The 15,808-nt window shown below is 36.3% G+C and overlaps 1 protein-coding gene across 2 annotated transcripts in view; it reads left to right on the plus strand.

Moving 5' to 3' along the window:
- Positions 1–15,808, plus strand: part of LOC100880785 (lachesin) — a 292,742-nt gene that overhangs the window by 263,304 nt on the left and 13,630 nt on the right. For both annotated transcript variants that reach the window (XM_012281448.2, XM_003701653.3), the window contains exons 8-9: positions 1,082–1,138; positions 2,040–2,126. In XM_012281448.2, the coding sequence (XP_012136838.1) occupies positions 1,082–1,138; positions 2,040–2,126 (144 nt within the window). The remainder of the gene's footprint in view (positions 1–1,081; positions 1,139–2,039; positions 2,127–15,808) is intronic.

Consider the following 15,808-nt stretch of genomic DNA (forward strand, 5'->3'; position numbering starts at 1 on the left):
GTGGTTATAGCGACACAAATTCGTGGTCAATTGAGCAATTTCTAGTTTTTCGATTATAAAGTTACTATACTTGCATTGTTACGGAAGCAATGTCTTTATGTAGTTTTGGTGAAGATATTGCAAATTTTAGTCACATTTATGTTTATACTGTATAAGTCACATAAAGTTCATATTAAGTATAGGTAGACAAATGAGAAGGTATTGTAGAATAGCTCTGCAATCATCTAAGTTTATATTGCAAATTTTAGCCACATTTATGTCTACACTGTATTAGTCACATAAAGTTCATATTAAGTATAGGTAGACAAATGATAAGGTATCGTAGAATAGCTCTGCAATCATCTAAGTTTATATTGCAAATTTTAGCCACATTTATGTCTACACTGTATTAGTCACATAAAGTTCATATTAAGTATAGGTAGACAAATGATAAGGTATTGTAAAATAGCACTGCAATCATCTAAGTTTATATTGCAAATTTGAGTCACATTTATGTCTACATTATTCACAGGGACCTACATTAATCATAGGGACCTACACTACTTGTGAGATACCCTGTATACATTTGTATCGTACAATCAAAGAAAGTTACGGTGATCGCGGAAACATCTTCCTAAATATTCAATGCATAAAATTTGCCTAGAGGTTAATACGAGTTAAACTTAACCTGTAGGTAAATGAGATATAAAAATGTTTATACGTAAGCATCCAGGAAAAATATTTCAAAAGGGTTAAATCCGAGCGTAACAAACGGCGATATCAGGAATAATTATTCAGCTGTATTCACAAAGGGTCGAATCGGGGATGTAGAAGGTCAGTGGTAGGTAGCGTGTAAAATATGATCTTGGAGTTTGGGCAACGTGGCCGGCGCCAGGATGGCTAATACGTTTGAGGACGAAGTTAGTAACAGGTGGCGCGATCCATAACGGGTCCCTGCAGCTTCCCAACCCCTCAACTACCAACATCACCCTTCCTTCTTGGCGAAAGCACCCTGAAACGCGACGCTACTAACGGGCCACGCGCCTACGATGCAAGGGTAGAAAGTTTAATTAAAAATAAAAACTTGTTTCTTTCGTTGCAGAGTCCACGCCGCCGAGCACCAGCCCCAGTCCATCCACCACCGAGATGCCGAAGAAAGGTGAGCTCGTAAACCTCCCTTAATCGGGGAAAAAATAATATTTTATCTGCCGGGATGCTTCTACCGATAACGAGATTGAAGAGCTCGTAACCTTCGATTTCTCTGTGGTCTTGCGGATCGTTAAGGCTGCTTTATTGGATTATTTATTTATTATTTGCGGTTCGTAGTTTTAGGCTATTAGTTTGAATATGTAATCTTGAAAGTAAAGTTGCGAGTTTTAAGATCATTAAATTTGATATTTTTAACTTTCTAATCTGCCAAATGTCTAAGTCTGAAAATTTTTAATCTCAAATTGTAAAGAAGACAAATTGGAAAAATTGTAAAATTCTTCGTCTGTTTTAAGCTATGATTAATTCTGACTGACGCGCCTGATCAAGGGGTTAATTGCCACTGCCTGCTTCACTATGTTTACCACATGTAGAATACTATAGATACTATACAATACTCTATCAGTTAAAATATATTTATAAGAAAATGTATCAAACTGAATGAATCAAACAGAATAACAGTTCAAGTGCAAAGTAATTTGTTAACCTAAGAAAGCAGTCTTTGAACCTCGATCAGTTTTCAAATAATGACAGTGAAAAGACGTTTCTCGCGACAGAGAACGTTAAAATCACGGTCGAATTTCATTGACGTGTTTTCCTGTGCACTTTGCACGAAAATCTCGAAAGCAGCTTAACATCTGTCGGTTCCATTAAGGAAAGTAATTTACTCGGTCGACCGCCAGCCGAATGGCCACCATTTATTATTTACACGAAAAGCCTTGCGAGCCGTCAACGGCCGCGTATAGACCTGTTAAAAAGCAACGACGAGCGTATATTTTTTTTTTTTTTTTTTGAAAATTCATTTCTCACAAAATCCTGGCGACTGCTGCTATAAAATGCTATTTTCTCCGCAGATTGGGAACTGATGGCCGAAATGAATAACTCCGTTTACGGGAACCCGAGCTCCCTGACGATTCACAACGAGAAAAGCATGAAACCAGGTGAGTTTATCGCTTAATTGCTGAATTTCGTTTGCGAATAGTGAAAACGGATATTTAAACGCTGACGGTGTTTAACGGGTTATGTGCGTCACTTTGAGAGAAATCGGGAAACATAACTCTGTTTAATTATTAAATGATATAGTTAAAAATGTTCTATTTAATATTTTGGTAATAATATGTTTTATTATGATGTTCGTTAATAATATTTATATAGGTGATTTTTTTAAAAAAAAACGTACATGAGGCTCTATGATAATTTTTTCAAACGAACAAGAAACATGTGGGTGAAAGATACAAGAATATGTTAATTTATATTGTTATAAAACACAAACATCTGTGTGTAAGGAAATTTTTAAATTATGGCAGAAAGATGTGGTTAACAGTAAAATACAAAAGAACAATTATTTACATTTACATAATTGATCAAAAATAAATAAGTATGTATGTGTAAGAAAAATTTTAGGTTATGACAGGAAGATGTGGTTGACAGTAAAATACAAAAGAGCAATTATTTACACTTACATAACTGACCAAAAATAAACAGAACTATAAAAAAAAAATATTCTAAAGATCGTACTATTTGCATTAAATATTCAAATCCTTATATTTTGAATTTTTTCTCACATGTCCACATCTCGACAATCAACAAAATAGTTAATAACCAACAAAAATCAATAGAAATCAGTAAACAAACATTATAATTATATAAAGTGATCTTCCATATTTTGTAAGGAATCCCCAGAAACGAATCGTAGATAAATCATAATAAATCTTAGGTTAACGAATCTTAAATCGAACATAACCTATCGAGTGTCTTAACCGGTTAACCCATTTCACGATTAAACCCGTAACGATTCTTTAAGTATTAAAAGAGAAAAGGAAAAGGAAAGTGTGACAAATGGAAAGCAGGATTAGCGAACGAAGAGCATGGAAATTTGGCGAGACTTTGAGAAGAGCAAATGCGAGTGACAAAAACGTTCTTTCTGTAAAAGTCTACCGGTGAAACGTATTCTCTTCAATCTTGATCTTTTTTCGAAGAACGCATCGATCACTCAGACATTTCTCGTGGGAAAGTCGGGAAAAGTGGAAAGGGGTGCAGCCAGGCGGAAATGCAACAAAAATGTAATAACGTGATAAAGTTAGCTGCGAAATAAGGGGAAATCTAGCAGATAGCATATTTGACGTGTCTGTGGATCGAATTGTTCTTGCGATTTCCATTTCTGACTAATCACTTTCGCATGGAAATTCTCATTTTATACTGCATTAGGATTTTTTATGATTTAACATTTTGTAACACATTATTGCATGTATTATTACACATTGTCAAACATTATTATAAAAGTGTTAACTCTTACCTTTTTGGACTTACCTTTGCACTGTTGCTGAACCCTACTGCCTTCTCCAACCTTGAAACCTAGAAATATTACTATAAATTAATATCATAATTGCAACCTTAAATACAACCAAAAATACTGAAATAACAAAGGTAAAAGTTATAAGAATTCTACAATAAATTAAGAAATGTTATAAACAAAGAATTGTGAATTTTCGTAAGAGACTACAATAAGATAAGATTATGAGAAAGTATAAGGACGGAAGTCTGGTCCCATTGTTTATCGGTATAAATGTACTAATGCAATTCGGTTAATTAGTAATTTCAATTTGTTACATGAAACAACATCTGCTTGAAACATCAAGTTTTCCGTCTAGGTAATGTTATGTACTTTAACTGAATTAATTATCGTGCAATCTGCATATTTCGTTTATTCATTTCGCCGTGCCGTAAACGAGAATTTCAAGCTGTTTATTATTCTATTGACTTGAATTTATGAAATCGCGGATTCGCTTTGAAATTGAAAGAAACGCTCCGGCGTCGGTGACGGAAAATTCAAAGCCTCGAAATAAAACTGTTTCAATTCAGGCAATTAACTTGTCAAAATGATGGATTTCTTATTTTAAGTCCGTAAAAATTAACAAGACTTGAATTCCATTAATATTTATATATTTATAACATTTATATCATGGCAATTTTTGGTAAAAATGCAGATTTAATTTAGGAAGTATATAATAATTTAATTTTTTTATGAGTAATGTTGCAAGCATGCTACATGAAATAATGTACCACGATCTTGTTTATTATCTTGTTAAATGATAAATGCAAATTTTGTAACTGTAATTTTATAACTAATTTTAAAATAAATTTTATGATTACAATTTTACAATTTATATTTTATAATTTCATTATAATTATTACAATTTATACTTCATTATAATTATCACAATTCATAATCAATTATAATCAACTTATAATCAATGAGTTCACACAATTATATTCTTGTACTACTTCAACAAATCTATGTTGTATTATTTTTTTAAATAATACATGAAGTTTTGAAATAATTGTCAACAGAAAATGTTTATTTAAATTTGTGACTGAATGAGTGTACAGAAATTATCTCTCAAAACCGACAAAAAATTACAACAGAAAGTTAAATAAATTTTACCCCAGCTTACAGAGCGGTAAAAATGAATAAACGATCAGCAGAGAAGCAAAATTAGGACAATTTGCCGTTTGAAACAATTACAACAGAACAAAGTAAGCAAAAAAGAAACTTGCCAAAGAAAAGAAGGGTAGAGAAAGAATCAAGCAGAATTACTTCTAAAACGATCACGAAGCGTACAACGAGGGTGCAAAACAATGGCGTTCAAAAGCCATAAGAATCGTCTGCAGAGTAAACTTCTGGGAAAAAAAAGAAACAGAGGAACAATGGGAACAACTCGAAGCAGAAAAGTCGCCAAAGTAGTAGGTACAAGCAAATGTTCGTATACGTGTAAAATCTAAAAGGCTAAAGGGGTGGGGGGAGGCTCGCGACGAAAGGATCGAAGGGTGGAAAACGAGCCGAGGGTGGGTTCTCCCAGTAACATCAATATTTCATGTATGCTAACACGCCAGAACTAATAATGCTCCAGCAAGGAAGACCCAAGAATAATATCAGCCACCGGCGTACTCCGTGTTCTCCTCTTCCACCCCTTTTTCACCCCCTGTCCCTTCTTCATCCTTGTTCCCAGCCCTTTCTTTTAAGATGAACAGCGAAAAAGAAAATAGGCTACTGTCTACCCTTTTTTACTTGGATCTCAATAAATTCTACGGTAGATCTATTAGCTACCTTTTGTGTTCTCGTTTTATACCAAATTATGAATTTTTACTTGAAGATTAATCAAAGTACATTTTCTTTCTTTTCATTTTTATATTTGAATACTGATACTCTTTCTCTTTTTTCGAGAAGTTCATTTAGAAGCTTGATATTTGGAAACTAACCTCTTGCTCTATGTCGCGTCACATTGGGGATGGTTCAATTATACAGTATCACAGGATTTCTTCATAATAGAGGACGTCCTTAATTTGTCTTCACGATGAAATAACCTTGAAATGTTTACAATGGGTTAAGTTTTACTCGTCTTCACTAAAACCATATAAACTTCGGAAGCTATCCAGACTTCGATGTACCACAAGCACCTCAGCGTCTACCTATGAACCTCTTCCCATTTCCAAACCCATATAACATCTTCATTTATCTTCATAATATCTTTATGGTATAACTATCATCTTTAATTAGAAGTATCATAAATAGAGGATCAGAAAATCCCCAGTAAGTAAAATCAGCTTGGTCGAACCTCGAAGACTTATCAGCTCCGTAGCACAGAGCGTTACACCATGACAGAGAGAAAATCCTTTAGCCCCTAAATTTAATCTAACAAAGTGCGAGAGTCTTTTCGAAAATTCGTGTCTCGTTGAACGAAGCAACCCCTTTCATCGTCCGTTTGTACAGCCGGAGGGTTGCATACAGCCTAAGCTCCGTACAGTTTCGTCATGGTTGTCGTAGAGAAGACAAAGAGCTGGAGGCAGCAAGGTATCCGACATCGGGCTCGTAAGTCGGAACACGCCTTATTCCTCCTTGTTTCTCCTTTTCTATGGCTGTGGAAAGGGGGTTGCTCGAAGTTGCCGGGTAAAAGAGCGACGGAGACATACTCGCATCGTCGGGGGTGAGGTTTGTAATTGGCGCAACATCTGCGGTCTGCGGGGTGGCATTAATGTTTGCTCCCCACGACGCTTCTCCGTTCTGCTCTTTGTTTCCTTCGTCTCTAGCTTTCGTCTTTCGGTCTTTTTTTCCTTTCTTGAGGCTGTTGCTTCCCTTTCTTGTCATTCCGCGGCGGTTCAATCGAGTCGAGCGTCATATTTCCGGGGGCAAAGTTCAGTCGCGAGCTACAAGCTTCTGATTAACCCTCGAACGCTGGATGGGAGACTAACAAGGGAACGTTACTTCTTAGTATGCGATAACGAGATCTGAAAACACTGTTCTGGAAGTTTATTCTGGCGGAGATTTGATTTGGAATAGTGGACTGTGTTGTTTTAGCATTCGGTTATGATGATAGAGGCTGAATGTAAAACGTAACTAATATTCTTCTCGTAAACGTAACTAATAAACTTCTCAAATTACCAACTACTCAAATTACCAACCTCTCAGATTACCAACTTCTCAAATTACCAACTTCTCAAATTACTAACTTCTCAGATTACCAACCTCTCAGATTACCAACTTCTCAAATTACCAAATCTCTAAATTACAAAACCTCGAAATTACCAAATCACCAAATTTCTCAAATGCCAAATTCCCAAATCCCCAAATTCCTAAATTCCCAAACTTCTCAGGTGGCAAGTCTCCAAATCCCCAAATTTCTCAAATGCTAAATTCTCAAATCCCCAAATTTCTCAAGTGCCAAATCCCCAAATCCTCAAATTTCTCAAATGCCAAATTCCCAAATCCCCAAGTCCCCAAATTTCGCAGGTATCAAACTCCCAAATTTCCAAATTTCTAAGGTGCCAAATCCCCAAATCCCCAAATCCCCAAATCTCTAAATCCCCAAATTTCTCAAGTGCCATATCCCCAAATCCCCAAATTTCTCAAATGCCAAATTCCCAAATCCCCAAATCCCCAAGTCCCCAAATTTCTCAGGTATCAAACTCCCAAATTTCCAAATTTCTAAGGTGCCAAATCCCCAAATCCCCAAATTTCTCAAGTGCCATATCCCCAAATCCCCAAATTTCTCAAATGCCAAATTCCCAAATCCCCAAATCCCCAAGTCCCCAAATTTCTCAGGTACCAAACTCCCAAATTTCCAAATTTCTCAGGTACCAAACTACCAAATTTCCAAATTTCTCAGGTGCCAAATCCCCAAATCCCCAAATTTTCAAATCCCAAAATCTTAAATTTCCCCCATCACAAGCCTACAAATCCTCCCCAACAAATAACAGCTAAAATTCGGTATCGAATAAATCAGCGATGAAAGATATATTATCAACAATTTTCCCCGTTGTAACAAGAAATGAAGTTTTTTCTAAAGAATTCAGGATAGTCGTTCCACGTTCCTATGGCAGATTTATCGCGTACTGTTTGCCGTTAGGATGAGCGCGGAAAATAAGAGTGCAATTAACGATTGTTTGAACGCGAGTCGGATAACCGATTGGTCGTACGTTTCATCTGCTTATAATACGTTGAACGCGCATTAATCAACAGATCGCTGGATAGTAACAAAATTATACACCGCCGCATTAATTACCCTCCCGTAACCGTTTATTGGCACGATGATTGTTTAATCGAATAATTCGCCAAATGAAAACTTAATTAGCTATGCTTCCCTATTGCGTTCGGTCCACGGTACGTGATACTTTGATAGATATTTTTCGTTTCGTCACGTGAACGTATTAGTCGCTTATTATGGAAACATCGCATTTTCGGCTTTAGTGAATTTTTAATATTATCGAGCATATTACATGTATGTTATTATTTTGTGATATAGATATTAATATTTCATTATATGTATCATATGTGTACGATATTAAGTATTTCATTACATATGTATATCATATGCAACATGCCATTCATATTTATAGTATACAATGTATATGATATATGATAAATGATATATGATATATCATATACAGTGGGTAACAAAAGTAAGTAAACACTTAGAGCTTGTGGCAAAAAAACATTTGTGTCAAAGCAAATATGTAACTTCAAAAAACAAATTGTATATCTGCTGAAACTACATGAAATAATCTATATAATTATCCTGATAAAATGTTTATTAGTGCTGGATTTTTTCGTAAAAAATAATAAAGATTCACGGTATGCAACGAATACACGTTCCAAAAGTAAGTAAACACGACCGGCATTGCTCAATAACTTTTTAATACTTGCAATTTTGCAATTTATTTATAAATGACACTTATAGATTATTTCATGCCGAATCTGAATTCGTAAACTGTTTCTTTGTAGTGGTTATCGTTTTTGAGAAAATTTGACTTAAAGGAAAATTGTAAATTTTCAACTTTGGAAATGTTTCACGGTCTTATAGTTGCTTTTATTCATTTTATTTTTATACCAAACTATTCTGCAAATTTTCTTGAATAAAATGATATGAATTGTGATAAAATTGTAATTATTTAATTATGTTTAAATGTCAATGGAAGTGAAGAAGAAACCCAAGACTCGCCGTTGTCTGCTGATGTTTTTTAATTTATTTCAACGACTAAGAGTTTCAGAAAAATTCTAACCAGATCAAACGAAACAGTAAATATTACAGTTGAAAAAGGTACACAAGAAAGATAACAAATCGTGTTATGTTTTGAGTACATGTGTCAAACGTTTCGGAAAATTATTAGTACGAAATCCGAAAAATGTTCGTATAAAAAAGACGACGGTCAGTGATGAGTCTCACTGCCGTTACTATGTGAAGTTGTTACATGTTTAGTTATTCTTTAATGTAAGGTTAAATGAATGGCCGAAATCCTATTCTTCATTGCACAACGCGAATATGCAGTTACAGCAGTGATACTCATTACTGACCGTCGTCTTTTTTATACGAACGTTTTTCGGATTTCGTGCTAATAATTTTCCGAAACGTTTGACACATGTACTCAAAACATAACACGATTTGTTATCTTTCTTGTGTACCTTTTTCAACTGTAATATTTACTGTTTCGTTTGATCTGGTTAGAATTTTTCTGAAACTCTTAGTCGTTGAAATAAATTAAAAAACATCAGCAGACAACGGCGAGTCTTGGGTTTCTTCTTCACTTCCATTGGCATTTAAACATAATTAAATAATTACAATTTTATCACAATTCATATCATTTTATTCAAGAGAATTTGCAGAACAGTTTGGTATAAAAATAAAATGAATAAAAGCAACTATAAGACCGTGAAACATTTCCAAAGTTGAAAATTTACAATTTTCCTTTAAGTCAAATTTTCTCGAAAACGATAACCACTACAAAGAAATAGTTTACGAATTAAGATTCGGCATGAAATAATCTATAAGTGTCATTTATAAATAAATTGCAAAATTGCAAGTATTAAAAAGTTATTGAACAATGCCGGTCGTGTTTACTTACTTTTGGAACGTATATTCGTTGCATACCGTGAATCTTTATTATTTTTTACGAGGAAATCCAGCACTAATGAACATTTTATCAGCATAATTATATAGATTATTTCATGTAGTTTCAGCAGATATACAATTTGTTTCTTGAAGTTACATATTTGTTTTGACACAAATGTTTTTTGCCACAAGCTCTAAGTGTTTACTTACTTTTGTTACCCACTGTACATTGTATACTATAAATATGAATAGCATTTTTTAATACTCCAATAGTGGACAATATTTTCAACATCATGAAACATGTTTTATAATAAATATAGATAAAAAACACGTCAATAAATATTTAAGGGAACCAATAAAGATTTGGAGCAAGATTGAATTAAGGAGTAAGGGTAAAATTGTCAATGACTGGTGTATTCGACTAATGGTATCGATATCGCGACATCTTGTAGGCCACATACGGCCTTAGGTGTCCCTTAATTCCCCGTGGAACCCGTTGTTCTCCTGTAATTCTGCGGGAGAACGTACAGAGATTGGCTTAGTCGCATGCTTGCATACAGATGAAGCGACTACTATCCTATCGTGAGCGTACACATACGACGGGTTAGTGGCAAGCCGAGAAGGGAACGTGGTTGAAATGCCTCGAATGCATCAACGACATCAACACCGAGCTGATTAAATCTCCGGTAGGAAATGATCGTTGCGGTGCTTGTTCCGTCGTGTTTCCGTCAGTTGCTGAAATGAGCTCGAAAACTCCCATCATCGAAGGTAATTCTAACGCTGTTGCGAATTAAAATAGACCAGTGGAACGTGCTTTTGCATTCTAGCACGCGATAAATAATTCATTGAAATTCAATATTTGTTATTATATTGTACACTATTGAAAGATAATTTGTTAGTATGATCATTGCATTAGCATTCCATTGTAGTAAACTTTTGCTATATTGCCAAGGACGCGGTTAATGAAATACGAAAGAATGGGCAATATAGAAATTTAGAATGGGTAATATAGAAAGATTACTTTGATAATCTGTATGAAACTATAATGTAGAATTCACTGAAGACTTACATGACTGAAAATAAAGTGTGGTAATACAACGAACGGCGATACAACGCGTTGTAACGAGTAGCAATGTAGACTGTGGCAATATAGCGTGTTGCACTTCGATGCATAGTAACACAGTGCGTTGCAGTTTGGGGTGTGGCAATACAACGTGTTACAATCCTACGCGATTCGACACATTGTAATTCCATTGCAATAAAGTACAATGCAATTTAACGCGTGGTAATGCAATGCGTTGTAATACGACGCGCGGTAATTTCATGCGTGTTAATTCGACACGTAATAATTCGGTGCGTTAAACTTAATGCGTGGGAATTCGACACGTTGCAATTTAACACGCGGCGATATAACATGTTCCAATTTGTCGCGTGGCTATTCGACGCGTGATAAACCGACGAGTAGCAATAGGGTGCGTTAGAACTTGTTATGTGGCGATATAACGCAAGGCAACTCGACACATGGTAATACGGTGCTTTGAAACTTGACATTTGGCGATATAACGCGAGGCAATTCGACACGTGGTAATACGGTGCGTTGAAACTTAACATATGGCGATATAACGCGAGGCAACTCGATACGTGGTAATATGGTGCGTTGAAATTTGACGTGTGGCGATATAACGCGAGGTAACTCGACGCAGAGTAATACAGTGCGTTGAAACTTGACATATGGCGATATAACACGAGGCAACTCGACACGTGGTAATACGGTGCGCTGAAATTTGACGTGTGGCGATATAACGCGAGGCAACTCGACGCAGAGTAATACAGTGCGTTGAAACTTGACAAGTGGCGATATAATGCGAGGCAACTCGACATGTGGTAATACGGTGCGTTGAAACTTGACATGTGGCAATATAACGCGAGACAACTCAGCGCGTAGTAATACGATGCGTTGAAACTTGACAAATGGCGATATAACGCGAGACAATTCAATAACACTATTATAAAATATTATTCATTCGAAAATTTTATTAAAAATTTACAAAAATTGAAAAGTTCTTAACGCATAAATGAAAATAACGTAACATCGGCACTAGAAAGTGAAATTATAATGAGACAAGAATCTCCGTGAAAATTTGACGGAGAATTTCGTACTCCCGTTGACAACCTAATTCCATCGCCGCTGTCCGTTATCTTCGATTGCCTGGATTTCGAGAATGGTTGATATCTAGATTGACTTAACCGCGCGTACACGCACTGTCAACATGTTCTACATACTATTGTGCACGTATGCGCGTGCTGGCTGGCTTAATATTCGCTAAATGGGGCCTGGGAGGACGGATTGAACTGGGTCAATTCTGCCACGGAGTCGATCATGGTGAACGTTGCAAAATCACGTGTCCGAAATACGCGCACAGTACCATTCCTGCGGGCATTCGCAACGTTTGCGTTTATCAACGAACCGATATTTCGTTCGGGAAGAATACGTTTACCTGATACATTTCGCATTAACATAACCATTATTTTGTATTTTGACCATGTGACATAAGTGCTAAAATAACAACACACTATTTATTTAAATTTATGATATTCTATACGATTTAGGAACTTTTCATGTTTTAAGAATTTTACAATTTTTCATAATTACAGAATCTTTCATAGTTACAGAATTTTTTATAGTCAAAGAATTCTGTATAGTTTCAGAACCTGTTTTAAAAAGGTACATAAAAATTCTTAGTTTAGATAAATTCTTAGTGTTAGTTTTCGTTTCTTTCAACGAAATGATTCATGAAAAATGTCGAATGGTTTGAGGATGATTTGTAGGGAAGTTTGATCGTATGTATAAAATCAAGCAAATTCATAATGGAACCGTAAAAAGTCAATCCGAGAAATATCAGAAAACTCCGAAAATTTTGATAATAAATTTCGTCATAAAATGTGCGAAAACATTTCACCAAACTTTGAAATCTAAACGTTGAGCATCTCTCTTTCATATCGAATTCACGGTCGATATTCTGAACGCAGGGGCGGTCGTATTCAACCCTAAACGATATGTTTACGTTACACTTAACGCACCCTCGACACACGCAAACGCGCATCATAAATATTAGCAGGCGGCCGCGTTCTAATTTGCAATCTTGGAAATTCGTTGCATTTCAAATTTGACGCGTTACCACTGACGAACGAGCTGCTTTGCAAGTCGAAATGAATGGAAATGAAAGTGTAAAGCTGTCCGCTAATGATCCTGCTAAATGTGCAGCTTTCTCGTCATACATTTTCAAACTCGCTGGAAATAATGTCGTTCCGAGAGTTTACAACGGGCTGTAACCCCATTCCGAAAAATTGTCGCAGTTTAATCTCGGAATGATTAATCGGCGCGTTGTTGTTCTCAAATTTCGTTAACAAAGTAGATCTCGCCGTTTGTATTTTAATCTCAGGTAAAAGGAATCGATACAATTAAGAAATTAGATTACTCCGTTTAACCGTTTTAACTGGGTGCACGAAGGGGCAGCTATAAAATTTCTGATAGATTAATCTGTCTTCGTAATAGCTGCTCTGACAGGGACAAAGCGATCAAATTTGCATAGAATCGTTGCAAGAAAACGCCACGTAAATTGAACCCTTTAACTGCGCTACATTTTAGCACGAACAGCTTCTCTTTTAACATCCAATGTTTTAATTCCTCTATACGAGACGATTGCTTTCTATTAAAATTTTATAGCAAACTATACATTTACTTTTGTGAAGAAGAACTAGGATGGGACGTAGGACGTGTATATTTAGAAAGATCAAGAATTGTACAGATTCCTTGATATTTACAGTACTATTTGTTTCTAACACTGAACATAAAAATTGAAGGACCTGAGAATTTGAAAAATTGGGAACTTAACATGAAAGTAAATAAAAACCCTCTTCAAGAATCTGAGGATTTGAGGACATCCAAATTTTCACTCACACCAGACTAACTGGTGAAAGACACTTCGAACCATGAACCGACTCAAGACATTCTTCTGACATTTCCTCTGACCCTCAGAAAGACAAGGTTCGAAACGATTCTCGAAGCAAAATTGATAAACGCTGTCAGCACCGGCAATCAGGACTTAATTCTCAGCTGCAGGACGCAAGCTTCACTCGAACACGCTGCTTTGTTTTGGTTGTCTGGTGATTAGATTTCGTAAGTTGGCCCTGGGCCGAAGGTATAAGAGCAGGAAAGGAGGATGCCGACGAGGAAACACGGTCTTGGCACAATAGCCTATTTCAGCAAGGTAATGGCCGATCATCCTGGTACACACCGCTCCGCCGCGAGTCACTTGTTCGCTGCTGCGTATAATAGCGGCTTCGATATAGACGGTGGACTAACTAACCGATCGTATACACGTCCATGGACAACAAGGTGAGACACACCGGTGTACGGAGAAATGGATCGACCAGACAGACGTATGCAAATTTCGACCAAACATTAGCGCTGACAGTGTATCGGACAGAGGTGTACTTACTCTCAGAGTGGGTCGATGTAATTTGTCTTATTTGATCCTTAAGGAATTTATTGGATTTCTTAGAGATTCTTGAATTTGAAGACGTACAAATGAGAGACTTTATAACGTATAAATAATTTAAGCAAAAGATATATTTGGACTTTTAAGAAGGCTGGTTAGTTACAGCATTAATGTTGCTGCATATAAAGATTTGAAGCCTAAGAGTCTAACGTAAATTCATGACAGAAAAGTATTACGAAATGCCATATATGATACATGTATTTAAAGCTTATAGCTTCAGGAATAATTCTGTATTAGTGCACCTTCAATATTCTTAAAACAAGATTGCTGAATGCCAGTGGCAAACAATGTTCTTAGATTACATCAAACATCCAGATTCAAACATGAAATGTCTAATGAATTTTCATGACAGAAAAGTATGGTGAAATGTCATATATGATATATAAATTTGAAGTTCGTAATGTAGTGAATAAGACTGGACCAGTGCACCCCTAATATTCTCAAAACAAAATGGCTGATTGCCTGTTGTAGAAAATATCATTATACTGTCTCAAATATCCAGATACAAAACCTGAATAGTCCAACAAAAATTCATGACAGAAAAGTATCACAAAATGACACATACAGTATATCAATTTATAGCTTAAAGCTTAATAAAAATGACTACATAAATGCACCGTTAATAACTTCAACACAAAATGACTAGTTCCCACATTTATCAAACGACGTATACATCAAACATCCAAGTTCGAGACACGAGTCTAATAAAATATCACAAAAGTTTTTCTTAATATCCCAGCAACAAAAAAGCACCAAAATGTAAAGAGTGGAGAAGTTGAGATTCTGAGGACAAGTTGCAAAGAAAGAAGGTTTGGCAGGCGTCGAAGAGCAAAAAATGTTTAACGAGAAAAGCAGAGATCCGTGAACGGATTCTGTTGACGTCGTTGTGTCACGGTATCCCGAACGAGCCTCTTCCTGAGCGAAATTCGATTCCCCCCGTGGTGTCGTGATGTATGCAAATGGATCCAACGTGGTAACTACAAAATTCCTGGTCCACCTGGCCGAGGTTACATGCGCGGATAGCAGGATTAAACCGTGGAAAAAGGTTGTCGTATTACGGTACCGGGGGCATACTCTCTGTTCGTCGTACCTGGAGATAGTTTCATTACATGATTTGGTCCGGCAGGCTGGACCGTGACAAACGTGGCAACATGGAAGGGTCCTTGCACGATGCACTGGATAAGGGAATTGTGTTTACTCGTAGTTTGCATACTAGTTACCGCGTTTGCCACCCACTTTACGCGTAACAGGCCCGTAAACATCTTCAGAGGAGGACCACTCCTCGTATGTACCCTTTGTCCTCGTTTCCTTTGCACCTCCGGCTACTTCCTTTCATTCTTTAACTCGACAGTTCCCACCTCTTCTGACCATACCTATTGTTTCGCTGCCCTTTGTGGCGTTTGCCTTCGTCGTAAGTTCATTCTTGCCCGGAAACTTGGAGATTTAAATCAACATTATTGTTCGACAGCTACCATATCGACTATAGGGAGTTTTAGTTATCTGTTCGTAGTCAGGAGGAGTTACATTTTTGGGGATTTTTGAGAATTTCGAGAAATTCTCTAGTACCAAATTTTCAAACCCAAATCTGAAATTTGAGAAATACCTAATTTCCCAAATCCCAAATTCCTCAAACTCTAAATCCCAAATTTTTCAAATCCCAAATTCTACAAATCCTAA

Source organism: Megachile rotundata, chromosome 4 (assembly GCF_050947335.1).
Source record: "Megachile rotundata isolate GNS110a chromosome 4, iyMegRotu1, whole genome shotgun sequence".
In the NCBI taxonomy this organism is placed as follows: Eukaryota; Metazoa; Arthropoda; class Insecta; order Hymenoptera; family Megachilidae; genus Megachile; species Megachile rotundata.